Below are 24,773 nucleotides of genomic sequence, written 5' to 3' on the forward strand. Positions count from 1 at the left end.
TCCAGAGAAAGGGGTCAGGGTATGTGGGAATCCGGCGGGGGTGGGGGGTGGATGAAGGAAGGTGTCCTTCCTCTCTCCAGTGCAATTTGGTTTGGTGAGTCTCAAAGCTACCAGATGGCACTTCCCAAGTCAGGCCCCCGCAGGAATCAGGGTGGGCTGCGTGCCTCGGCCCCTGCCACAGGGACAAGCCACACCAGTGGCCTCCCTGAGCTCAAATGGCCGGATCTGGGGGTTCTGTCTGGGTGCACACCTCCTTGCTGTGGCCAAGTTCCCCCCTTCTCTGAGCACCAGCTTCATCCTCTCGAATGAGGACATCGATTGCTACCTTGGCACGTTACTCTCTTCATCCTGTGAAGACTCATTAGGCTTATCCTACAATTACTAGCTGGCCCGAAGAGATATCTCCTGAATCCAGATTAAGGGGGAGTCTCCCAGGCTCATCTGGCATGTCTTCCCTGAAGTCTGCCAAAACCCACACCCTTGCATTTCCAGGGACTCCCCTTAGCCAGCTGGGCAGAAAACCCAGCATGGTTCAAACAAGCTGACAGACAAGCGGGAGAGGACTCACGGGCAGATGGCCTCCCTCAGGTCTCGGGTGGAGCTCTGGGACCACAGCAGCAACGGGCCATCCCAGCCCCTGGGCTCAGCAGTGCCCTCATTCTCAGGCCGGCGGCTCTGCCCTGAGGGGAGCAGGAAGGTCACCAACTGCCGCAGGCGGACCTCAAGCCCCTCCCACTGCTGGAGCCTGACCTCCCCCGGCCCCACCCCTTCCCCTACCCCAGCAGGACGAGAGCTCGTCTTCCCCTGGCTTCCAACGTGAGGCCCGACCCTGGGCCCCGATTGGGCACTGCCCCAGTCCGGAGCCAATCACAGTGGCCAGGGAGGTGGAACGCACCGATTGGCCAGGGCCAGGTCATGTGACCATGCTCCCCAGGAAACTCAAATATTACCAAGATTCCCTAACAAACCAATGAACGAAATTATCCAGTAAAGGCAAACCGTACTTTCTAATGAGGCCAATGTGACAGAAAAAAAAAAAAAAAAGCTTCACAATGAACTGCTCAAGGAAGCTACTAAATAAACTTTCAGAAAATTTAAGTAGTTTTTTTTTTTTTTTTAATAGGGTGACGGAGAGCTATACCTTTCCCATCTATGTGAATTTAGGTTTAAACTAGATTTCCCTTGGCTATTATATAAGACAAAAAAACCCACATCACCCCCTTTCACTTCCCCCACCCCCAAAAAGGGTTTTAGTCTATTGAATTTTTGTGTCCTCAGTTGTGTCTGATTCACGGCAACTCACGAACTCTACACAGCCAGGCTCTTCCGTCCATGGAATTCAGGGCAATTTTTTTCTGTCACAGTAAATGCCCACCCTGGGTGATCCAAAGGCAAGGGCTCAGAGGATCCTGAGAGACTAACTCCTTTCAGCTGAGCACAAAGCTGGCTCCTCACTGGGATGCCTGTGGCCTGGGGCTCCCAGAGGGGAGAGCAGCACTCGCCCCACCGTGTGGTCACTGCTGGAAGTGCAGGCTGCTCCTCACTCCCCCTTGACAGTGTCCCTGAGGGCAGAACAGTGTGAATCTACTCAAGGTGGAAACGCAAACTCCGATGCAACCAGACTTCCCACAAGGTCTCCAAAACCACTCAGGAACAGGGAATTGGAAACTGCAGGGCATGACATGAATGGAGATGGAGACTTGACACCTTACACCGAGTTCACTTCCAGTTATCCCTAGACAAAGTTTCCATGAAAACTTGTCACAAATCTAGAAGAACAATGAGCAGAAACCGGACACGTGCTTTGAGTCTTCACACACAAAACTAAAAGGCAGTCCACAAAACAACCCAGAGAATACAGTGGACTTTGCAAAATCAAAGATATCTACTGTGGGAAAGACCTCATGACAAAAGCAAAAGACAGGTCATACATCGCGAGATGAATGAGTGGAAACACAAAGCTTCTCAAGGATGTGTCTCCAAACAGACAAAGAACACCAACACAACAAGCCTGTGAAAACTAGGGAAAGGTCTGAAGGGACACCAGACTGAGGAAGACACACACAGAGTATCCCGGATGATGTCCAGCACAGAGGGCCTGAAGAAACAACAGTCTAGTTGCACTCCCTCGGGCCTGTGTGACCCTGGATGAAGCCTCTGTTTCCCGGTGGCTCTGAGAGATGGACAGGGAGGAAGGGGAAGAGAAATCACTTGCATTTCTAATACTCACAGCAAAGTCTTCCAATGAGAAGGGAATTGTCACCCCCACTGACAATGCCATTCACTGAAGTGATACCCACGAGTCCATCTAACCCAGAAGGGAAGGAAGGACCTGTTCTCACAAAACGGCGAGAGATGGAAGAAGGAAGATCAAGCCCACACCAATCGCTGCAAAGAGAAGCTGTGCTCAGGGCTTGAAAGAATTCCTATTGGGAAAATGATGTCACAGCCCCACAAGGCAATCCACAGCTTCGATGGTATTCCTCCCAAAATGCCAATGCATTTTCGCACCGAACAAAGAATTGCAACAGGGGTTACGGAAACAGAAAAGAGCCTAAATTGTCAATACAATCCGACGAAAAAGCCCCGATACGGACATCCAAGGTTGTGTGAAAGGAAATTAGACGAGCAAACTAGGATCCTCAGGAGAGTATCGGAGAAGGCGATGGCGACCCAGTCCAGTACTCTTGCCTGGAAAATGCCCTGGACAGAGGAGCCTGGTAGGCTGCAGGCCATGGGGTCGCGCAGAGTCAGACACGACTGAAGTGACTTAGCCGCAGCGGCAGCAGCAGGACAGTATGCTATTGGGAATACAACAACACACACAGATCCAGATCGATGGAATAAAGTTGAGGGTCCAGAAACAAACCCCGGCATCCATGGTCAACTCGTCTCTGACACAGAAGGGGAGAATATCCAAATGGGAACAAGAAAGCCTCTTCAATCAATGTCCATGGGAAAACCAGACAGCTACATCTGAAGAACGCTATTGGTTTTGATCTCACACCACCTCAATATCGGGGAAAACCCTCACCCTAAAGGCTGATGTCATGAGATAGCTAGAAAGAAGCGTAGGTCAAAGGCTCCTTAACATCAGAGTCTCCTTGCCATTTGCTGGGCGGAGGTAGAAATGGGTCTCTTCAAGTAAGGGAAAGAGGGAAACGAAGTACACCAATGGGTTTCCATCCAATGGAACCTCTTCACAACAGAGAAGCTAAGCATTCACAAATGCAAAAGATAGGAAACGGAACATGAGAGACTCCTTGCAAGTGGTGTATCTGAGAAGGGGTTCATATGGAAAGAGACGAAGAATGCACAGCACTCAGATTCCAAGAAACACCACCACCACCCTTGACCCTTCCCCCATGACCAACTCCGACCTAAAGCCTTTCTCTCCCTCTAACCTATCCCTAAAACATAACCCTCATCTAATCATATACATGTGCATTCCTAGCATCCATCCATCCACACACGAGAGAGAAAGAGGAAGACACAGACTGAATCGAGAAAGGAAAAGAGAGGGACACAGCCAGAGAGAGACACGGAACCAAAGAGAGGAAAGGAGTCGATGGCCCAGACTTTTCATCACTCTGTCTCGAAGGTAGAAGCAATGACAGCGCCCATCCACCCCAGAAGGGGGAAAAGGACGGAAGGTTTGGAGAGGAAAAGACAAGAACCCAGGGATCCATTAGAAGCTCAGCCACCCGCAGAAGCCGAGCTGGGACACTTGAACAGAATCTCAATGCAAACAGAGGACCAGAAAGTTGGCTACTCTTTTCTATAAGAGAGGGAGACCTTCGAGTCTTCCTTTCGGTGCTCCAACTTGGATGCGGGGTCTCAAAACAGTCAGGAGGGGGAGTGCCTTTTCCTGGGTTCCACGGCGCATCCAGGCCTCGTTCTGCCCCATTCTGTGCTGTGTCAGCCCTGGATGGAGTCTTTCTTTCTGAAGTCTCAGCGCACAAGCTCCACGTGATATCGGCCCCAGGTGGAAAGGCATGGAGCTGCTCGTAGGCCGCCAGACCTAGGAAACAGATGGGAGAATGACCCCCTCTCTGCAGATGGAGAGACTGGGGAAACCCTGAGGGGCATATGCTTGTCCAGGGCCACACCACTTATGAGAAGAAGGAGCCTGGTCTGAGAGCAGCGGGGTCCTCGGAGCTCAGGCCCTGGCTGCACCCAGGCCTCCCCAGGGCTGTGGGCTGGGCTGTGTGGCTGTCACTGTGCCTGCACATGGCCTAAGGGGGGTGGTCGAGCAGTCAGAAACCCAGAGATTCCCTTGGGAAGTTTTGGGGAAGGGACCTCAGCACGAACCCCAGGAAATGATGTCACCTGCCGGCAACAGAACCCAACAGAACCCGCAACCCGGGTATCCAGGCCTCCAGAGCGGAGAGGAGCCCCCAGCCAGATCACTTGCTGCCAGGATGTTCTGCTGTTTGCCCCTGCCCAGAGCCCGGGGCCGCAGGAGAGCTCACAGGCAGTGTGCGTGGGCACCCTGTCGACGTTGGCTCAGGGCACCCCCGAGAGGCCTCTGGCCCTTTGCCCGGAGAAACAGAAAGGTAACACGGGGAGCCCCAGGCCGGGCCAGGCCACCTCTCCCATGCCACCCGGAAACACCGGGTCCTTTGCCTGTGTGTGTGGATGCGGGTTTCTCGGGGTGTGTCTCCCTCAAGGAAGCCCAGGCGGATGTGGGGTCAGAAGCCTGCGGACAAGTTGTGTCCACACCCCAGGGGAGAGCAGGCTGGGTGGGATGGGGAGAGTGCGGGCAGCGCCGGCCGCCCAGGCTGACCTCACACCCTCAGGTGGGTCTCTTTCCTCCCGGGTGGGGATGTGAGCAGACACACGTCTCTGACCCTTCTGGGAAGAGAAGTTCGAGCAGGCAGAAGCAGCGGCTCCACTGGCCAGGCCCAGCTCGGAAAACTCCCAGCACGGCTGGCTGACGGTCACTGTCGTTGCAGAGCTTCCCACGTGATGAGGCCGAGGACGGGGACACCCCGTCCACCTCCTGGAGGGAGGGGTCGGAGCACCACCCCCCCGCCCGTGAGGCCCAGTGCAGGCTCCAGGTGAGCGTGCCCACGGAGGCATCAGCCCCACCGGGGGCGAAGCGGAGGCGGGGAAGGCCTGCTGCCGAGACACCGCCCAGGATACACCCGGCGGCCCAGTCTGAGGCTGCCACGGAGCTCAGCACACCCGGCTCCGACCCAGAGTCCCGAGAACCCCGGCCTCTGAGGCAGCAGGAGGACCTGGAGCCCAGCACGCCAGAGCACAGAGGTGAGGACGCTGGGGCTGGTGCACGGGAGTGTGTGGGGAGGGGGTGCTGAGCTACACAGGGACGAGTCCCCGAAAGATGCTGCTGGGCCTGCAGCAAGCGCTGGCCTCACACCCCCACCCCCATCTTGCACACTTCAGTCCCAAAAGACATCCGACGCTGGGTATTCTTTGGGAATCTCTTGGAAGCTTTCTGTCCCGGGATACGCACATGCCAAGGCTGGCCTGTGGGTAAACTTTGCTTCTCCCCCAGCTCTAGCACTGGCCTCCAACTGGAACCAGGCTCCACTTCCCAGACCTGTCCCTACAGAGGTGGTGGCTCCAGGTGCAGGACCCAGGAATCCACCGAGGGCAGGTGGAGAACCGAGACTTGCCCTCGCAGAGACACCAGGCCAGCTGGGTACTGGCCAGCACACCGGGCAGATCGGATCTCCGTGCCTGCAGGACCCCCAGCTCCAGGCACTGATGTCCCACCCCCTCAGCGAGAACCTCCACCTCCACGTGCACCTGTACCTGCTCGGGCTTTGGCAGGAGAACCCGAGGCAGAGGAGGAGTCACCGCCTCGGCAGGGAGAGCCTGCCCTGGCTCCCGCGCAACACCCAGACGCCGACGATGACTCACCCGCCCCTGCAGGAAGAACGAGCCCCCGCTCTGGACAGAGACCCAGAGCCCTTGCCGGAAACACCACGTCCAGGGCAGCGGTCGGCTCTGCAGCCTCCATCCCTGTCTGCTCACCGTGGACGCCGGCAACTCGTTCTGCCCCCAGGGGACATGGAGTTCCTTTCCCCTGAACTGCTTTGCATTTGGTTTGTTTCCACCTTTCTGGTGATGTTTTATTGTTTGTATGGTTTCGTGTATTTCTGTTGGTTAAGTTGGGATTAGTAAACTTTTTCATCATTGTTGCAATTTGGGAACACTGTTGTGTCACTCTGGTGATACTGTGTTACCATCACCACTTTGTAGTTGCAGACCCCTTCCATCTTTATGCCCCACCCGCCAACAAAGCCTGGATTCAAGGCAAGCACGCCCTGTTCATCCCTCCCCCCGATCCTGAACACAATTTCATCTTTTCTTTCGGCATTCCTTCCTATATTCTTGGTGTCCCCAATCAATGCCTCTCACTGAAATGACTGAAGGAGTTTTTTTCGGACTCTCCACCTACTGTAAGACTCCATTGGAGAGTTCTCATTTTTATGTCCTTTGAAGTAGCCTTTGATAGCTGAAAGGACGGTGTACGTCCTTTCAAGATATCATGTGCCAAACGAAGCCCTTTTGGCAAATGCCATCATTATCTCCAGGCAGGCATTGCTGTTTGAAGGGTGACATCTCAGCCAGAAGGCAGAGGCTGAGCTCCTCTTGGTGCACCAGCTCCCAAAAGAAGCCAAGAAAGGGAGCTGGAACAACAAACCACCCCAACGCCCAGGAAAGCGTTCTTCACGACAGAAGGCTAGAAAATGACCCAGCAACCTTGTGGCCCAGAACCCCTCTAGAAAAATCACTGTTCCATAAAAACGAGAGACACATGGGAAGTTCCAAGGAGAGGCAATGCCCATGGCCAGTGTACTTTAGAGACGGCCTGACCGCTCCGGGGAAGACACGCACCGACGGAACCCCTTGGGAAACAGCAGTGATAGTCCTCACCGTCGTAAGGGTTTCCTCTGGGGACAACCTGCCCTGGGCACCACATGAGGGAGCAGACCGGCTTCTCTTCCTCTGCCCCCACACCATTCACTCATGAAGGCAGCTCAGGTGTTCTCATGCCCTGCCTGCCTGCCTGCCTGCCTGGCTCATCCGTGAGCTGTGCCCACCTCCAGGGCAGGACTCCACCTTCTCCTCTCTGTGTACCGTGAATCTGCACACAGTGGGCTTTCAGAACCTTAGGAGACTTGAGCCATTCCCACTCGAGCCAGAACCCTCCCCAGGAAGGAAAACAGCTGTGGAGTCCTTTTGGCCCCAGCACTGGTTCCCAAACCCTGGCGGCTCCTACAGCCTCTACGGTGTGAAGAGGGAGGTCCCTTCTGACAGAGCTTTCCGGCTGTCAGATCTAAGCTGTTGTTTCACTGTCAGCTGTGTCTCTTCCGTTGCAGCCAGGTGGGCCACGCTGCTCCAAAGGAGCTCACAAGCTGAGTTGCAAGGGAGGTATTGAGAGGACAGGGATGGCTACAACGTGCTGCAAACTGAGTGAGGGTCCCCACAATCCTCAGCAAAGGTCTGTGGCGTGCAAGTGGGGAGTAGAGGGCCCCCAAGTTCCAAAGGAAGGGAGGTACTCGGGAGCTAAAGCCCTTGGCTGCTGTGGTAGCAGCTGCAGATGGCAGCTCGTCCACAGTGCACTTCGAATGAGGTCATATGAGCGGGACTCGGGAAATGGCTCCGAAATCCAGAGAAAGGGGTCAGGGTATGTGGGAATCCGGCGGGGGTGGGGGGTGGATGAAGGAAGGTGTCCTTCCTCTCTCCAGTGCAATTTGGTTTGGTGAGTCTCAAAGCTACCAGATGGCACTTCCCAAGTCAGGCCCCCGCAGGAATCAGGGTGGGCTGCGTGCCTCGGCCCCTGCCACAGGGACAAGCCACACCAGTGGCCTCCCTGAGCTCAAATGGCCGGATCTGGGGGTTCTGTCTGGGTGCACACCTCCTTGCTGTGGCCAAGTTCCCCCCTTCTCTGAGCACCAGCTTCATCCTCTCGAATGAGGACATCGATTGCTACCTTGGCACGTTACTCTCTTCATCCTGTGAAGACTCATTAGGCTTATCCTACAATTACTAGCTGGCCCGAAGAGATATCTCCTGAATCCAGATTAAGGGGGAGTCTCCCAGGCTCATCTGGCATGTCTTCCCTGAAGTCTGCCAAAACCCACACCCTTGCATTTCCAGGGACTCCCCTTAGCCAGCTGGGCAGAAAACCCAGCATGGTTCAAACAAGCTGACAGACAAGCGGGAGAGGACTCACGGGCAGACGGCCTCCCTCAGGTCTCGGGTGGAGCTCTGGGACCACAGCAGCAACGGGCCATCCCAGCCCCTGGGCTCAGCAGTGCCCTCATTCTCAGGCCGGCGGCTCTGCCCTGAGGGGAGCAGGAAGGTCACCAACTGCCGCAGGCGGACCTCAAGCCCCTCCCACTGCTGGAGCCTGACCTCCCCCGGCCCCACCCCTTCCCCTACCCCAGCAGGACGAGAGCTCGTCTTCCCCTGGCTTCCAACGTGAGGCCCGACCCTGGGCCCCGATTGGGCACTGCCCCAGTCCGGAGCCAATCACAGTGGCCAGGGAGGTGGAACGCACCGATTGGCCAGGGCCAGGTCATGTGACCATGCTCCCCAGGAAACTCAAATATTACCAAGATTCCCTAACAAACCAATGAACGAAATTATCCAGTAAAGGCAAACCGTACTTTCTAATGAGGCCAATGTGACAGAAAAAAAAAAAAAAAAAGCTTCACAATGAACTGCTCAAGGAAGCTACTAAATAAACTTTCAGAAAATTTAAGTAGTTTTTTTTTTTTTTTTAATAGGGTGACGGAGAGCTATACCTTTCCCATCTATGTGAATTTAGGTTTAAACTAGATTTCCCTTGGCTATTATATAAGACAAAAAAACCCACATCACCCCCTTTCACTTCCCCCACCCCCAAAAAGGGTTTTAGTCTATTGAATTTTTGTGTCCTCAGTTGTGTCTGATTCACGGCAACTCACGAACTCTACACAGCCAGGCTCTTCCGTCCATGGAATTCAGGGCAATTTTTTTCTGTCACAGTAAATGCCCACCCTGGGTGATCCAAAGGCAAGGGCTCAGAGGATCCTGAGAGACTAACTCCTTTCAGCTGAGCACAAAGCTGGCTCCTCACTGGGATGCCTGTGGCCTGGGGCTCCCAGAGGGGAGAGCAGCACTCGCCCCACCGTGTGGTCACTGCTGGAAGTGCAGGCTGCTCCTCACTCCCCCTTGACAGTGTCCCTGAGGGCAGAACAGTGTGAATCTACTCAAGGTGGAAACGCAAACTCCGATGCAACCAGACTTCCCACAAGGTCTCCAAAACCACTCAGGAACAGGGAATTGGAAACTGCAGGGCATGACATGAATGGAGATGGAGACTTGACACCTTACACCGAGTTCACTTCCAGTTATCCCTAGACAAAGTTTCCATGAAAACTTGTCACAAATCTAGAAGAACAATGAGCAGAAACCGGACACGTGCTTTGAGTCTTCACACACAAAACTAAAAGGCAGTCCACAAAACAACCCAGAGAATACAGTGGACTTTGCAAAATCAAAGATATCTACTGTGGGAAAGACCTCATGACAAAAGCAAAAGACAGGTCATACATCGCGAGATGAATGAGTGGAAACACAAAGCTTCTCAAGGATGTGTCTCCAAACAGACAAAGAACACCAACACAACAAGCCTGTGAAAACTAGGGAAAGGTCTGAAGGGACACCAGACTGAGGAAGACACACACAGAGTATCCCGGATGATGTCCAGCACAGAGGGCCTGAAGAAACAACAGTCTAGTTGCACTCCCTCGGGCCTGTGTGACCCTGGATGAAGCCTCTGTTTCCCGGTGGCTCTGAGAGATGGACAGGGAGGAAGGGGAAGAGAAATCACTTGCATTTCTAATACTCACAGCAAAGTCTTCCAATGAGAAGGGAATTGTCACCCCCACTGACAATGCCATTCACTGAAGTGATACCCACGAGTCCATCTAACCCAGAAGGGAAGGAAGGACCTGTTCTCACAAAACGGCGAGAGATGGAAGAAGGAAGATCAAGCCCACACCAATCGCTGCAAAGAGAAGCTGTGCTCAGGGCTTGAAAGAATTCCTATTGGGAAAATGATGTCACAGCCCCACAAGGCAATCCACAGCTTCGATGGTATTCCTCCCAAAATGCCAATGCATTTTCGCACCGAACAAAGAATTGCAACAGGGGTTACGGAAACAGAAAAGAGCCTAAATTGTCAATACAATCCGACGAAAAAGCCCCGATACGGACATCCAAGGTTGTGTGAAAGGAAATTAGACGAGCAAACTAGGATCCTCAGGAGAGTATCGGAGAAGGCGATGGCGACCCACTCCAGTACTCTTGCCTGGAAAATGCCCTGGACAGAGGAGCCTGGTAGGCTGCAGGCCATGGGGTCGCGCAGAGTCAGACACGACTGAAGTGACTTAGCCGCAGCGGCAGCAGCAGGACAGTATGCTATTGGGAATACAACAACACACACAGATCCAGATCGATGGAATAAAGTTGAGGGTCCAGAAACAAACCCCGGCATCCATGGTCAACTCGTCTCTGACACAGAAGGGGAGAATATCCAAATGGGAACAAGAAAGCCTCTTCAATCAATGTCCATGGGAAAACCAGACAGCTACATCTGAAGAACGCTATTGGTTTTGATCTCACACCACCTCAATATCGGGGAAAACCCTCACCCTAAAGGCTGATGTCATGAGATAGCTAGAAAGAAGCGTAGGTCAAAGGCTCCTTAACATCAGAGTCTCCTTGCCATTTGCTGGGCGGAGGTAGAAATGGGTCTCTTCAAGTAAGGGAAAGAGGGAAACGAAGTACACCAATGGGTTTCCATCCAATGGAACCTCTTCACAACAGAGAAGCTAAGCATTCACAAATGCAAAAGATAGGAAACGGAACATGAGAGACTCCTTGCAAGTGGTGTATCTGAGAAGGGGTTCATATGGAAAGAGACGAAGAATGCACAGCACTCAGATTCCAAGAAACACCACCACCACCCTTGACCCTTCCCCCATGACCAACTCCGACCTAAAGCCTTTCTCTCCCTCTAACCTATCCCTAAAACATAACCCTCATCTAATCATATACATGTGCATTCCTAGCATCCATCCATCCACACACGAGAGAGAAAGAGGAAGACACAGACTGAATCGAGAAAGGAAAAGAGAGGGACACAGCCAGAGAGAGACACGGAACCAAAGAGAGGAAAGGAGTCGATGGCCCAGACTTTTCATCACTCTGTCTCGAAGGTAGAAGCAATGACAGCGCCCATCCACCCCAGAAGGGGGAAAAGGACGGAAGGTTTGGAGAGGAAAAGACAAGAACCCAGGGATCCATTAGAAGCTCAGCCACCCGCAGAAGCCGAGCTGGGACACTTGAACAGAATCTCAATGCAAACAGAGGACCAGAAAGTTGGCTACTCTTTTCTATAAGAGAGGGAGACCTTCGAGTCTTCCTTTCGGTGCTCCAACTTGGATGCGGGGTCTCAAAACAGTCAGGAGGGGGAGTGCCTTTTCCTGGGTTCCACGGCGCATCCAGGCCTCGTTCTGCCCCATTCTGTGCTGTGTCAGCCCTGGATGGAGTCTTTCTTTCTGAAGTCTCAGCGCACAAGCTCCACGTGATATCGGCCCCAGGTGGAAAGGCATGGAGCTGCTCGTAGGCCGCCAGACCTAGGAAACAGATGGGAGAATGACCCCCTCTCTGCAGATGGAGAGACTGGGGAAACCCTGAGGGGCATATGCTTGTCCAGGGCCACACCACTTATGAGAAGAAGGAGCCTGGTCTGAGAGCAGCGGGGTCCTCGGAGCTCAGGCCCTGGCTGCACCCAGGCCTCCCCAGGGCTGTGGGCTGGGCTGTGTGGCTGTCACTGTGCCTGCACATGGCCTAAGGGGGGTGGTCGAGCAGTCAGAAACCCAGAGATTCCCTTGGGAAGTTTTGGGGAAGGGACCTCAGCACGAACCCCAGGAAATGATGTCACCTGCCGGCAACAGAACCCAACAGAACCCGCAACCCGGGTATCCAGGCCTCCAGAGCGGAGAGGAGCCCCCAGCCAGATCACTTGCTGCCAGGATGTTCTGCTGTTTGCCCCTGCCCAGAGCCCGGGGCCGCAGGAGAGCTCACAGGCAGTGTGCGTGGGCACCCTGTCGACGTTGGCTCAGGGCACCCCCGAGAGGCCTCTGGCCCTTTGCCCGGAGAAACAGAAAGGTAACACGGGGAGCCCCAGGCCGGGCCAGGCCACCTCTCCCATGCCACCCGGAAACACCGGGTCCTTTGCCTGTGTGTGTGGATGCGGGTTTCTCGGGGTGTGTCTCCCTCAAGGAAGCCCAGGCGGATGTGGGGTCAGAAGCCTGCGGACAAGTTGTGTCCACACCCCAGGGGAGAGCAGGCTGGGTGGGATGGGGAGAGTGCGGGCAGCGCCGGCCGCCCAGGCTGACCTCACACCCTCAGGTGGGTCTCTTTCCTCCCGGGTGGGGATGTGAGCAGACACACGTCTCTGACCCTTCTGGGAAGAGAAGTTCGAGCAGGCAGAAGCAGCGGCTCCACTGGCCAGGCCCAGCTCGGAAAACTCCCAGCACGGCTGGCTGACGGTCACTGTCGTTGCAGAGCTTCCCACGTGATGAGGCCGAGGACGGGGACACCCCGTCCACCTCCTGGAGGGAGGGGTCGGAGCACCACCCCCCCGCCCGTGAGGCCCAGTGCAGGCTCCAGGTGAGCGTGCCCACGGAGGCATCAGCCCCACCGGGGGCGAAGCGGAGGCGGGGAAGGCCTGCTGCCGAGACACCGCCCAGGATACACCCGGCGGCCCAGTCTGAGGCTGCCACGGAGCTCAGCACACCCGGCTCCGACCCAGAGTCCCGAGAACCCCGGCCTCTGAGGCAGCAGGAGGACCTGGAGCCCAGCACGCCAGAGCACAGAGGTGAGGACGCTGGGGCTGGTGCACGGGAGTGTGTGGGGAGGGGGTGCTGAGCTACACAGGGACGAGTCCCCGAAAGATGCTGCTGGGCCTGCAGCAAGCGCTGGCCTCACACCCCCACCCCCATCTTGCACACTTCAGTCCCAAAAGACATCCGACGCTGGGTATTCTTTGGGAATCTCTTGGAAGCTTTCTGTCCCGGGATACGCACATGCCAAGGCTGGCCTGTGGGTAAACTTTGCTTCTCCCCCAGCTCTAGCACTGGCCTCCAACTGGAACCAGGCTCCACTTCCCAGACCTGTCCCTACAGAGGTGGTGGCTCCAGGTGCAGGACCCAGGAATCCACCGAGGGCAGGTGGAGAACCGAGACTTGCCCTCGCAGAGACACCAGGCCAGCTGGGTGCTGGCCAGCACACCGGGCAGATCGGATCTCCGTGCCTGCAGGACCCCCAGCTCCAGGCACTGATGTCCCACCCCCTCAGCGAGAACCTCCACCTCCACGTGCACCTGTACCTGCTCGGGCTTTGGCAGGAGAACCCGAGGCAGAGGAGGAGTCACCGCCTCGGCAGGGAGAGCCTGCCCTGGCTCCCGCGCAACACCCAGACGCCGACGATGACTCACCCGCCCCTGCAGGAAGAACGAGCCCCCGCTCTGGACAGAGACCCAGAGCCCTTGCCGGAAACACCACGTCCAGGGCAGCGGTCGGCTCTGCAGCCTCCATCCCTGTCTGCTCACCGTGGACGCCGGCAACTCGTTCTGCCCCCAGGGGACATGGAGTTCCTTTCCCCTGAACTGCTTTGCATTTGGTTTGTTTCCACCTTTCTGGTGATGTTTTATTGTTTGTATGGTTTCGTGTATTTCTGTTGGTTAAGTTGGGATTAGTAAACTTTTTCATCATTGTTGCAATTTGGGAACACTGTTGTGTCACTCTGGTGATACTGTGTTACCATCACCACTTTGTAGTTGCAGACCCCTTCCATCTTTATGCCCCACCCGCCAACAAAGCCTGGATTCAAGGCAAGCACGCCCTGTTCATCCCTCCCCCCGATCCTGAACACAATTTCATCTTTTCTTTCGGCATTCCTTCCTATATTCTTGGTGTCCCCAATCAATGCCTCTCAGTGAAATGACTGAAGGAGTTTTTTTCGGACTCTCCACCTACTGTAAGACTCCATTGGAGAGTTCTCATTTTTATGTCCTTTGAAGTAGCCTTTGATAGCTGAAAGGACGGTGTACGTCCTTTCAAGATATCATGTGCCAAACGAAGCCCTTTTGGCAAATGCCATCATTATCTCCAGGCAGGCATTGCTGTTTGAAGGGTGACATCTCAGCCAGAAGGCAGAGGCTGAGCTCCTCTTGGTGCACCAGCTCCCAAAAGAAGCCAAGAAAGGGAGCTGGAACAACAAACCACCCCAACGCCCAGGAAAGCGTTCTTCACGACAGAAGGCTAGAAAATGACCCAGCAACCTTGTGGCCCAGAACCCCTCTAGAAAAATCACTGTTCCATAAAAACGAGAGACACATGGGAAGTTCCAAGGAGAGGCAATGCCCATGGCCAGTGTACTTTAGAGACGGCCTGACCGCTCCGGGGAAGACACGCACCGACGGAACCCCTTGGGAAACAGCAGTGATAGTCCTCACCGTCGTAAGGGTTTCCTCTGGGGACAACCTGCCCTGGGCACCACATGAGGGAGCAGACCGGCTTCTCTTCCTCTGCCCCCACACCATTCACTCATGAAGGCAGCTCAGGTGTTCTCATGCCCTGCCTGCCTGCCTGCCTGCCTGGCTCATCCGTGAGCTGTGCCCACCTCCAGGGCAGGACTCCACCTTCTCCTCTCTGTGTACCGTGAATCTGCACACAGTGGGCTTTCAGAACCTTAGGAGACTTGAGCCATTCCCACTCGAGCCAGAACCCTCCCCAGGAAGGAAAACAGCTGTGGAGTCCTTTTGGCCCCAGCACTGGTTCCCAAACCCTGGCGGCTCCTACAGCCTCTACGGTGTGAAGAGGGAGGTCCCTTCTGACAGAGCTTTCCGGCTGTCAGATCTAAGCTGTTGTTTCACTGTCAGCTGTGTCTCTTCCGTTGCAGCCAGGTGGGCCACGCTGCTCCAAAGGAGCTCACAAGCTGAGTTGCAAGGGAGGTATTGAGAGGACAGGGATGGCTACAACGTGCTGCAAACTGAGTGAGGGTCCCCACAATCCTCAGCAAAGGTCTGTGGCGTGCAAGTGGGGAGTAGAGGGCCCCCAAGTTCCAAAGGAAGGGAGGTACTCGGGAGCTAAAGCCCTTGGCTGCTGTGGTAGCAGCTGCAGATGGCAGCTCGTCCACAGTGCACTTCGAATGAGGTCATATGAGCGGGACTCGGGAAATGGCTCCGAAATCCAGAGAAAGGGGTCAGGGTATGTGGGAATCCGGCGGGGGTGGGGGGTGGATGAAGGAAGGTGTCCTTCCTCTCTCCAGTGCAATTTGGTTTGGTGAGTCTCAAAGCTACCAGATGGCACTTCCCAAGTCAGGCCCCCGCAGGAATCAGGGTGGGCTGCGTGCCTCGGCCCCTGCCACAGGGACAAGCCACACCAGTGGCCTCCCTGAGCTCAAATGGCCGGATCTGGGGCTTCTGTCTGGGTGCACACCTCCTTGCTGTGGCCAAGTTCCCCCCTTCTCTGAGCACCAGCTTCATCCTCTCGAATGAGGACATCGATTGCTACCTTGGCACGTTACTCTCTTCATCCTGTGAAGACTCATTAGGCTTATCCTACAATTACTAGCTGGCCCGAAGAGATATCTCCTGAATCCAGATTAAGGGGGAGTCTCCCAGGCTCATCTGGCATGTCTTCCCTGAAGTCTGCCAAAACCCACACCCTTGCATTTCCAGGGACTCCCCTTAGCCAGCTGGGCAGAAAACCCAGCATGGTTCAAACAAGCTGACAGACAAGCGGGAGAGGACTCACGGGCAGACGGCCTCCCTCAGGTCTCGGGTGGAGCTCTGGGACCACAGCAGCAACGGGCCATCCCAGCCCCTGGGCTCAGCAGTGCCCTCATTCTCAGGCCGGCGGCTCTGCCCTGAGGGGAGCAGGAAGGTCACCAACTGCCGCAGGCGGACCTCAAGCCCCTCCCACTGCTGGAGCCTGACCTCCCCCGGCCCCACCCCTTCCCCTACCCCAGCAGGACGAGAGCTCGTCTTCCCCTGGCTTCCAACGTGAGGCCCGACCCTGGGCCCCGATTGGGCACTGCCCCAGTCCGGAGCCAATCACAGTGGCCAGGGAGGTGGAACGCACCGATTGGCCAGGGCCAGGTCATGTGACCATGCTCCCCAGGAAACTCAAATATTACCAAGATTCCCTAACAAACCAATGAACGAAATTATCCAGTAAAGGCAAACCGTACTTTCTAATGAGGCCAATGTGACAGAAAAAAAAAAAAAAAAAGCTTCACAATGAACTACTCAAGGAAGCTACTAAATAAACTTTCAGAAAATTTAAGTAGTTTTTTTTTTTTTTAATAGGGTGACGGAGAGCTATACCTTTCCCATCTATGTGAATTTAGGTTTAAACTAGATTTCCCTTGGCTATTATATAAGACAAAAAAACCCACATCACCCCCTTTCACTTCCCCCACCCCCAAAAAGGGTTTTAGTCTATTGAATTTTTGTGTCCTCAGTTGTGTCTGATTCACGGCAACTCACGAACTCTACACAGCCAGGCTCTTCCGTCCATGGAATTCAGGGCAATTTTTTTCTGTCACAGTAAATGCCCACCCTGGGTGATCCAAAGGCAAGGGCTCAGAGGATCCTGAGAGACTAACTCCTTTCAGCTGAGCACAAAGCTGGCTCCTCACTGGGATGCCTGTGGCCTGGGGCTCCCAGAGGGGAGAGCAGCACTCGCCCCACCGTGTGGTCACTGCTGGAAGTGCAGGCTGCTCCTCACTCCCCCTTGACAGTGTCCCTGAGGGCAGAACAGTGTGAATCTACTCAAGGTGGAAACGCAAACTCCGATGCAACCAGACTTCCCACAAGGTCTCCAAAACCACTCAGGAACAGGGAATTGGAAACTGCAGGGCATGACATGAATGGAGATGGAGACTTGACACCTTACACCGAGTTCACTTCCAGTTATCCCTAGACAAAGTTTCCATGAAAACTTGTCACAAATCTAGAAGAACAATGAGCAGAAACCGGACACGTGCTTTGAGTCTTCACACACAAAACTAAAAGGCAGTCCACAAAACAACCCAGAGAATACAGTGGACTTTGCAAAATCAAAGATATCTACTGTGGGAAAGACCTCATGACAAAAGCAAAAGACAGGTCATACATCGCGAGATGAATGAGTGGAAACACAAAGCTTCTCAAGGATGTGTCTCCAAACAGACAAAGAACACCAACACAACAAGCCTGTGAAAACTAGGGAAAGGTCTGAAGGGACACCAGACTGAGGAAGACACACACAGAGTATCCCGGATGATGTCCAGCACAGAGGGCCTGAAGAAACAACAGTCTAGTTGCACTCCCTCGGGCCTGTGTGACCCTGGATGAAGCCTCTGTTTCCCGGTGGCTCTGAGAGATGGACAGGGAGGAAGGGGAAGAGAAATCACTTGCATTTCTAATACTCACAGCAAAGTCTTCCAATGAGAAGGGAATTGTCACCCCCACTGACAATGCCATTCACTGAAGTGATACCCACGAGTCCATCTAACCCAGAAGGGAAGGAAGGACCTGTTCTCACAAAACGGCGAGAGATGGAAGAAGGAAGATCAAGCCCACACCAATCGCTGCAAAGAGAAGCTGTGCTCAGGGCTTGAAAGAATTCCTATTGGGAAAATGATGTCACAGCCCCACAAGGCAATCCACAGCTTCGATGGTATTCCTCCCAAAATGCCAATGCATTTTCGCACCGAACAAAGAATTGCAACAGGGGTTACGGAAACAGAAAAGAGCCTAAATTGTCAATACAATCCGACGAAAAAGCCCCGATACGGACATCCAAGGTTGTGTGAAAGGAAATTAGACGAGCAAACTAGGATCCTCAGGAGAGTATCGGAGAAGGCGATGGCGACCCACTCCAGTACTCTTGCCTGGAAAATGCCCTGGACAGAGGAGCCTGGTAGGCTGCAGGCCATGGGGTCGCGCAGAGTCAGACACGACTGAAGTGACTTAGCCGCAGCGGCAGCAGCAGGACAGTATGCTATTGGGAATACAACAACACACACAGATCCAGATCGATGGAATAAAGTTGAGGGTCCAGAAACAAACCCCGGCATCCATGGTCAACTCGTCTCTGACACAGAAGGGGAGAATATCCAAATGGGAACAAGAAAGCCTCTTCAATCAATGTCCATGGGAAAACCAGACAGCTACATCTGAAGAACGCTATTGGTTTTGATCTCACACCACCTCAATATCGGGGAAAACCCTCACCCTAAAGGCTGATGTCATGAGATAGCTAGAAAGAAGCGTAGGTCAAAGGCTCCTTAACATCAGAGTCTCCTTGCCATTTGCTGGGCGGAGGTAGAAATGGGTCTCTTCAAGTAAGGGAAAGAGGGAAACGAAGTACACCAATGGGTTTCCATCCAATGGAACCTCTTCACAACAGAGAAGCTAAGCATTCACAAATGCAAAAGATAGGAAACGGAACATGAGAGACTCCTTGCAAGTGGTGTATCTGAGAAGGGGTTCATATGGAAAGAGACGAAGAATGCACAGCACTCAGATTCCAAGAAACACCACCACCACCCTTGACCCTTCCCCCATGACCAACTCCGACCTAAAGCCTTTCTCTCCCTCTAACCTATCCCTAAAACATAACCCTCATCTAATCATATACATGTGCATTCCTAGCATCCATCCATCCACACACGAGAGAGAAAGAGGAAGACACAGACTGAATCGAGAAAGGAAAAGAGAGGGACACAGCCAGAGAGAGACACGGAACCAAAGAGAGGAAAGGAGTCGATGGCCCAGACTTTTCATCACTCTGTCTCGAAGGTAGAAGCAATGACAGCGCCCATCCACCCCAGAAGGGGGAAAAGGACGGAAGGTTTGGAGAGGAAAAGACAAGAACCCAGGGATCCATTAGAAGCTCAGCCACCCGCAGAAGCCGAGCTGGGACACTTGAACAGAATCTCAATGCAAACAGAGGACCAGAAAGTTGGCTACTCTTTTCTATAAGAGAGGGAGACCTTCGAGTCTTCCTTTCGGTGCTCCAACTTGGATGCGGGGTCTCAAAACAGTCAGGAGGGGGAGTGCCTTTTCCTGGGTTCCACGGCGCATCCAGGCCTCGTTCTGCCCCATTCTGTGCTGTGTCAGCCCTGGATGGAGTCTTTCTTTCTGAAGTCTCAGCGCACAAGCTCCACGTGATATCGGCCCCAGGTGGAAAGGCATGGAGCTGCTCGTAGGCCGCCAGACCTAGGAAACAGATGGGAGAATGACCCCCTCTCTGCAGATGGAGAGACTGGGGAAACCCTGAGGGGCATATGCTTGTCCAGGGCCACACCACTTATGAGAAGAAGGAGCCTGGTCTGAGAGCAGCGGGGTCCTCGGAGCTCAGGCCCTGGCTGCACCCAGGCCTCCCCAGGGCTGTGGGCTGGGCTGTGTGGCTGTCACTGTGCCTGCACATGGCCTAAGGGGGGTGGTCGAGCAGTCAGAAACCCAGAGATTCCCTTGGGAAGTTTTGGGGAAGGGACCTCAGCACGAACCCCAGGAAATGATGTCACCTGCCGGCAACAGAACCCAACAGAACCCGCAACCCGGGTATCCAGGCCTCCAGAGCGGAGAGGAGCCCCCAGCCAGATCACTTGCTGCCAGGATGTTCTGCTGTTTGCCCCTGCCCAGAGCCCGGGGCCGCAGGAGAGCTCACAGGCAGTGTGCGTGGGCACCCTGTCGACGTTGGCTCAGGGCACCCCCGAGAGGCCTCTGGCCCTTTGCCCGGAGAAACAGAAAGGTAACACGGGGAGCCCCAGGCCGGGCCAGGCCACCTCTCCCATGCCACCCGGAAACACCGGGTCCTTTGCCTGTGTGTGTGGATGCGGGTTTCTCGGGGTGTGTCTCCCTCAAGGAAGCCCAGGCGGATGTGGGGTCAGAAGCCTGCGGACAAGTTGTGTCCACACCCCAGGGGAGAGCAGGCTGGGTGGGATGGGGAGAGTGCGGGCAGCGCCGGCCGCCCAGGCTGACCTCACACCCTCAGGTGGGTCTCTTGCCTCCCGGGTGGGGATGTGAGCAGACACACGTCTCTGACCCTTCTGGGAAGAGAAGTTCGAGCAGGCAGAAGCAGCGGCTCCACTGGCCAGGCCCAGCTCGGAAAACTCCCAGCACGGCTGGCTGACGGTCACTGTCGTTGCAGAGCTTCCCACGTGATGAGGCCGAGGACGGGGACACCCCGTCCACCTCCTGGAGGGAGGGGTCGGAGCACCACCCCCCCGCCCGTGAGGCCCAGTGCAGGCTCCAGGTGAGCGTGCCCACGGAGGCATCAGCCCCACCGGGGGCGAAGCGGAGGCGGGGAAGGCCTGCTGCCGAGACACCGCCCAGGATACACCCGGCGGCCCAGTCTGAGGCTGCCACGGAGCTCAGCACACCCGGCTCCGACCCAGAGTCCCGAGAACCCCGGCCTCTGAGGCAGCAGGAGGACCTGGAGCCCAGCACGCCAGAGCACAGAGGTGAGGACGCTGGGGCTGGTGCACGGGAGTGTGTGGGGAGGGGGTGCTGAGCTACACAGGGACGAGTCCCCGAAAGATGCTGCTGGGCCTGCAGCAAGCGCTGGCCTCACACCCCCACCCCCATCTTGCACACTTCAGTCCCAAAAGACATCCGACGCTGGGTATTCTTTGGGAATCTCTTGGAAGCTTTCTGTCCCGGGATACGCACATGCCAAGGCTGGCCTGTGGGTAAACTTTGCTTCTCCCCCAGCTCTAGCACTGGCCTCCAACTGGAACCAGGCTCCACTTCCCAGACCTGTCCCTACAGAGGTGGTGGCTCCAGGTGCAGGACCCAGGAATCCACCGAGGGCAGGTGGAGAACCGAGACTTGCCCTCGCAGAGACACCAGGCCAGCTGGGTACTGGCCAGCACACCGGGCAGATCGGATCTCCGTGCCTGCAGGACCCCCAGCTCCAGGCACTGATGTCCCACCCCCTCAGCGAGAACCTCCACCTCCACGTGCACCTGTACCTGCTCGGGCTTTGGCAGGAGAACCCGAGGCAGAGGAGGAGTCACCGCCTCGGCAGGGAGAGCCTGCCCTGGCTCCCGCGCAACACCCAGACGCCGACGATGACTCACCCGCCCCTGCAGGAAGAACGAGCCCCCGCTCTGGACAGAGACCCAGAGCCCTTGCCGGAAACACCACGTCCAGGGCAGCGGTCGGCTCTGCAGCCTCCATCCCTGTCTGCTCACCGTGGACGCCGGCAACTCGTTCTGCCCCCAGGGGACATGGAGTTCCTTTCCCCTGAACTGCTTTGCATTTGGTTTGTTTCCACCTTTCTGGTGATGTTTTATTGTTTGTATGGTTTCGTGTATTTCTGTTGGTTAAGTTGGGATTAGTAAACTTTTTCATCATTGTTGCAATTTGGGAACACTGTTGTGTCACTCTGGTGATACTGTGTTACCATCACCACTTTGTAGTTGCAGACCCCTTCCATCTTTATGCCCCACCCGCCAACAAAGCCTGGATTCAAGGCAAGCACGCCCTGTTCATCCCTCCCCCCGATCCTGAACACAATTTCATCTTTTCTTTCGGCATTCCTTCCTATATTCTTGGTGTCCCCAATCAATGCCTCTCAGTGAAATGACTGAAGGAGTTTTTTTCGGACTCTCCACCTACTGTAAGACTCCATTGGAGAGTTCTCATTTTTATGTCCTTTGAAGTAGCCTTTGATAGCTGAAAGGACGGTGTACGTCCTTTCAAGATATCATGTGCCAAACGAAGCCCTTTTGGCAAATGCCATCATTATCTCCAGGCAGGCATTGCTGTTTGAAGGGTGACATCTCAGCCAGAAGGCAGAGGCTGAGCTCCTCTTGTTGCACCAGCTCCCAAAAGAAGCCAAGAAAGGGAGCTGGAACAACAAACCACCCCAACGCCCAGGAAAGCGTTCTTCACGACAGAAGGCTAGAAAATGACCCAGCAACCTTGTGGCCCAGAACCCCTCTAGAAAAATCACTGTTCCATAAAAAAGAGAAACACATGGGAAGTTCCAAGGAGAGGCAATGCCCACGGCCAGTGTACTTTAGAGACGGCCTGACCGCTCCGGGGAAGACACGCACCGACGGAACCCCTTGGGAAACAGCAGTGATAGTCCTCACCGTCGTAAGGGTTTCCTCTGGGGACAACCTGCCCTGGGCACCACATGAGGGAGCAGACCGGCTTCTCTTCCTCTGCCCCCACACCATTCACTCATGAAGGCAGCTCAGGTGTTCTCATGCCCTGCCTGCCTGCCTGCCTGCCTGGCTCATCCGTGAGCTGTGCCCACCTCCAGGGCAGGACTCCACCTTCTCCTCTCTGTGTACCGTGAATCTGCACACAGTGGGCTTTCAGAACCTTAGGAGACTTGAGCCATTCCCACTCGAGCCAGAACCCTCCCCAGGAAGGAAAACAGCTGTGGAGTCATTTTGGCCCCAGCACTGGTTCCCAAACCCTGGCGGCTCCTACAGCCTCTACGGTGTGAAGAGGGAGGTCCCTTCTGACAGAGCTTTCCGGCTGTCAGATCTAAGCTGTTGTTTCACTGTCAGCTGTGTCTCTTCCGTTGCAGCCAGGTGGGCCACGCTGCTCCAAAGGAGCTCACAAGCTGAGTTGCAAGGGAGGTATTGAGAGGACAGGGATGGCTACAACGTGCTGCAAACTGAGTGAGGGTCCCCACAATCCTCAGCAAAGGTCTGTGGCATGCAAGTGGGGAGTAGAGGGCCCCCAAGTTCCAAAGGAAGGGAGGTACTCGGGAGCTAAAGCCCTTGGCTGCTGTGGTAGCAGCTGCAGATGGCAGCTCGTCCACAGTGCACTTCGAATGAGGTCATATGAGCGGGACTCGGGAAATGGCTCCGAAATCCAGAGAAAGGGGTCAGGGTATGTGGGAATCCGGCGGGGGTGGGGGGTGGATGAAGGAAGGTGTCCTTCCTCTCTCCAGTGCAATTTGGTTTGGTGAGTCTCAAAGCTACCAGATGGCACTTCCCAAGTCAGGCCCCCGCAGGAATCAGGGTGGGCTGCGTGCCTCGGCCCCTGCCACAGGGACAAGCCACACCAGTGGCCTCCCTGAGCTCAAATGGCCGGATCTGGGGGTTCTGTCTGGGTGCACACCTCCTTGCTGTGGCCAAGTTCCCCCCTTCTCTGAGCACCAGCTTCATCCTCTCGAATGAGGACATCGATTGCTACCTTGGCACGTTACTCTCTTCATCCTGTGAAGACTCATTAGGCTTATCCTACAATTACTAGCTGGCCCGAAGAGATATCTCCTGAATCCAGATTAAGGGGGAGTCTCCCAGGCTCATCTGGCATGTCTTCCCTGAAGTCTGCCAAAACCCACACCCTTGCATTTCCAGGGACTCCCCTTAGCCAGCTGGGCAGAAAACCCAGCATGGTTCAAACAAGCTGACAGACAAGCGGGAGAGGACTCACGGGCAGACGGCCTCCCTCAGGTCTCGGGTGGAGCTCTGGGACCACAGCAGCAACGGGCCATCCCAGCCCCTGGGCTCAGCAGTGCCCTCATTCTCAGGCCGGCGGCTCTGCCCTGAGGGGAGCAGGAAGGTCACCAACTGCCGCAGGCGGACCTCAAGCCCCTCCCACTGCTGGAGCCTGACCTCCCCCGGCCCCACCCCTTCCCCTACCCCAGCAGGACGAGAGCTCGTCTTCCCCTGGCTTCCAACGTGAGGCCCGACCCTGGGCCCCGATTGGGCACTGCCCCAGTCCGGAGCCAATCACAGTGGCCAGGGAGGTGGAACGCACCGATTGGCCAGGGCCAGGTCATGTGACCATGCTCCCCAGGAAACTCAAATATTACCAAGATTCCCTAACAAACCAATGAACGAAATTATCCAGTAAAGGCAAACCGTACTTTCTAATGAGGCCAATGTGACAGAAAAAAAAAAAAAAAAAGCTTCACAATGAACTGCTCAAGGAAGCTACTAAATAAACTTTCAGAAAATTTAAGTAGTTTTTTTTTTTTTTAATAGGGTGACGGAGAGCTATACCTTTCCCATCTATGTGAATTTAGGTTTAAACTAGATTTCCCTTGGCTATTATATAAGACAAAAAAACCCACATCACCCCCTTTCACTTCCCCCACCCCCAAAAAGGGTTTTAGTCTATTGAATTTTTGTGTCCTCAGTTGTGTCTGATTCACGGCAACTCACGAACTCTACACAGCCAGGCTCTTCCGTCCATGGAATTCAGGGCAATTTTTTTCTGTCACAGTAAATGCCCACCCTGGGTGATCCAAAGGCAAGGGCTCAGAGGATCCTGAGAGACTAACTCCTTTCAGCTGAGCACAAAGCTGGCTCCTCACTGGGATGCCTGTGGCCTGGGGCTCCCAGAGGGGAGAGCAGCACTCGCCCCACCGTGTGGTCACTGCTGGAAGTGCAGGCTGCTCCTCACTCCCCCTTGACAGTGTCCCTGAGGGCAGAACAGTGTGAATCTACTCAAGGTGGAAACGCAAACTCCGATGCAACCAGACTTCCCACAAGGTCTCCAAAACCACTCAGGAACAGGGAATTGGAAACTGCAGGGCATGACATGAATGGAGATGGAGACTTGACACCTTACACCGAGTTCACTTCCAGTTATCCCTAGACAAAGTTTCCATGAAAACTTGTCACAAATCTAGAAGAACAATGAGCAGAAACCGGACACGTGCTTTGAGTCTTCACACACAAAACTAAAAGGCAGTCCACAAAACAACCCA

General features: G+C 54.9%; 2 protein-coding genes and 1 long non-coding RNA gene across 3 annotated transcripts; 2 read left to right on the forward strand and 1 right to left on the reverse strand.

Annotated features, from left to right (window-relative positions):
- The first annotated feature begins 1,108 nt into the window (after positions 1-1,108).
- On the forward strand, positions 1,109-6,171 carry LOC145517882 (uncharacterized). The gene is made up of 3 exons (XM_081521207.1): positions 1,109-4,556; positions 4,956-5,268; positions 5,519-6,171. Exons 1-3 carry the CDS (start codon positions 4,320-4,322, stop codon positions 6,145-6,147), a joined length of 1,179 nt encoding a protein of 392 aa, XP_081377333.1. The 5' UTR covers positions 1,109-4,319; the 3' UTR covers positions 6,148-6,171.
- Positions 6,172-8,629: 2,458 nt separating this feature from the next.
- On the reverse strand, positions 8,630-23,729 carry LOC145517951 (uncharacterized). Its single transcript, XR_014062437.1, has 4 exons — positions 23,492-23,729; positions 19,078-19,303; positions 15,852-15,963; positions 8,630-11,663 (listed from the first exon to the last, which is right to left on the reverse strand). It is a non-coding gene; the product is annotated as an uncharacterized LOC145517951 (long non-coding RNA).
- On the forward strand, positions 19,653-21,453 carry LOC145517906 (uncharacterized). Its single transcript, XM_081521236.1, has 3 exons — positions 19,653-19,838; positions 20,238-20,550; positions 20,801-21,453. Exons 1-3 carry the CDS (start codon positions 19,704-19,706, stop codon positions 21,427-21,429), a joined length of 1,077 nt encoding a protein of 358 aa, XP_081377362.1. The 5' UTR covers positions 19,653-19,703; the 3' UTR covers positions 21,430-21,453.
- Positions 23,730-24,773: the final 1,044 nt, after the last annotated feature.

This window comes from Giraffa tippelskirchi, chromosome 8, assembly GCF_054371585.1.
Source record: "Giraffa tippelskirchi isolate mGirTip1 chromosome 8, T2T-mGirTip1v1.2.pri, whole genome shotgun sequence".
Lineage (NCBI taxonomy): Eukaryota > Metazoa > Chordata > Mammalia > Artiodactyla > Giraffidae > Giraffa > Giraffa tippelskirchi.

What these genes read in the sequence shown, in the direction of transcription:
- LOC145517882 (XM_081521207.1), top strand. Translation starts at nt 4,320, where the DNA reads ATGATGTCACCTGCCGGCAACAGAACCCAACAGAACCCGCAACCCGGG. An exon ending in TTGCCCGGAGAAACAGAAAG is followed by an intron (nt 4,557 to 4,955) that starts GTAACACGGGGA and finishes CTGTCGTTGCAG; the next exon opens with AGCTTCCCACGTGATGAGGC. An exon ending in CAGCACGCCAGAGCACAGAG is followed by an intron (nt 5,269 to 5,518) that starts GTGAGGACGCTG and finishes CTTCTCCCCCAG; the next exon opens with CTCTAGCACTGGCCTCCAAC.
- LOC145517906 (XM_081521236.1), top strand. Translation starts at nt 19,704, where the DNA reads ATGTTCTGCTGTTTGCCCCTGCCCAGAGCCCGGGGCCGCAGGAGAGCT. An exon ending in TTGCCCGGAGAAACAGAAAG is followed by an intron (nt 19,839 to 20,237) that starts GTAACACGGGGA and finishes CTGTCGTTGCAG; the next exon opens with AGCTTCCCACGTGATGAGGC. An exon ending in CAGCACGCCAGAGCACAGAG is followed by an intron (nt 20,551 to 20,800) that starts GTGAGGACGCTG and finishes CTTCTCCCCCAG; the next exon opens with CTCTAGCACTGGCCTCCAAC.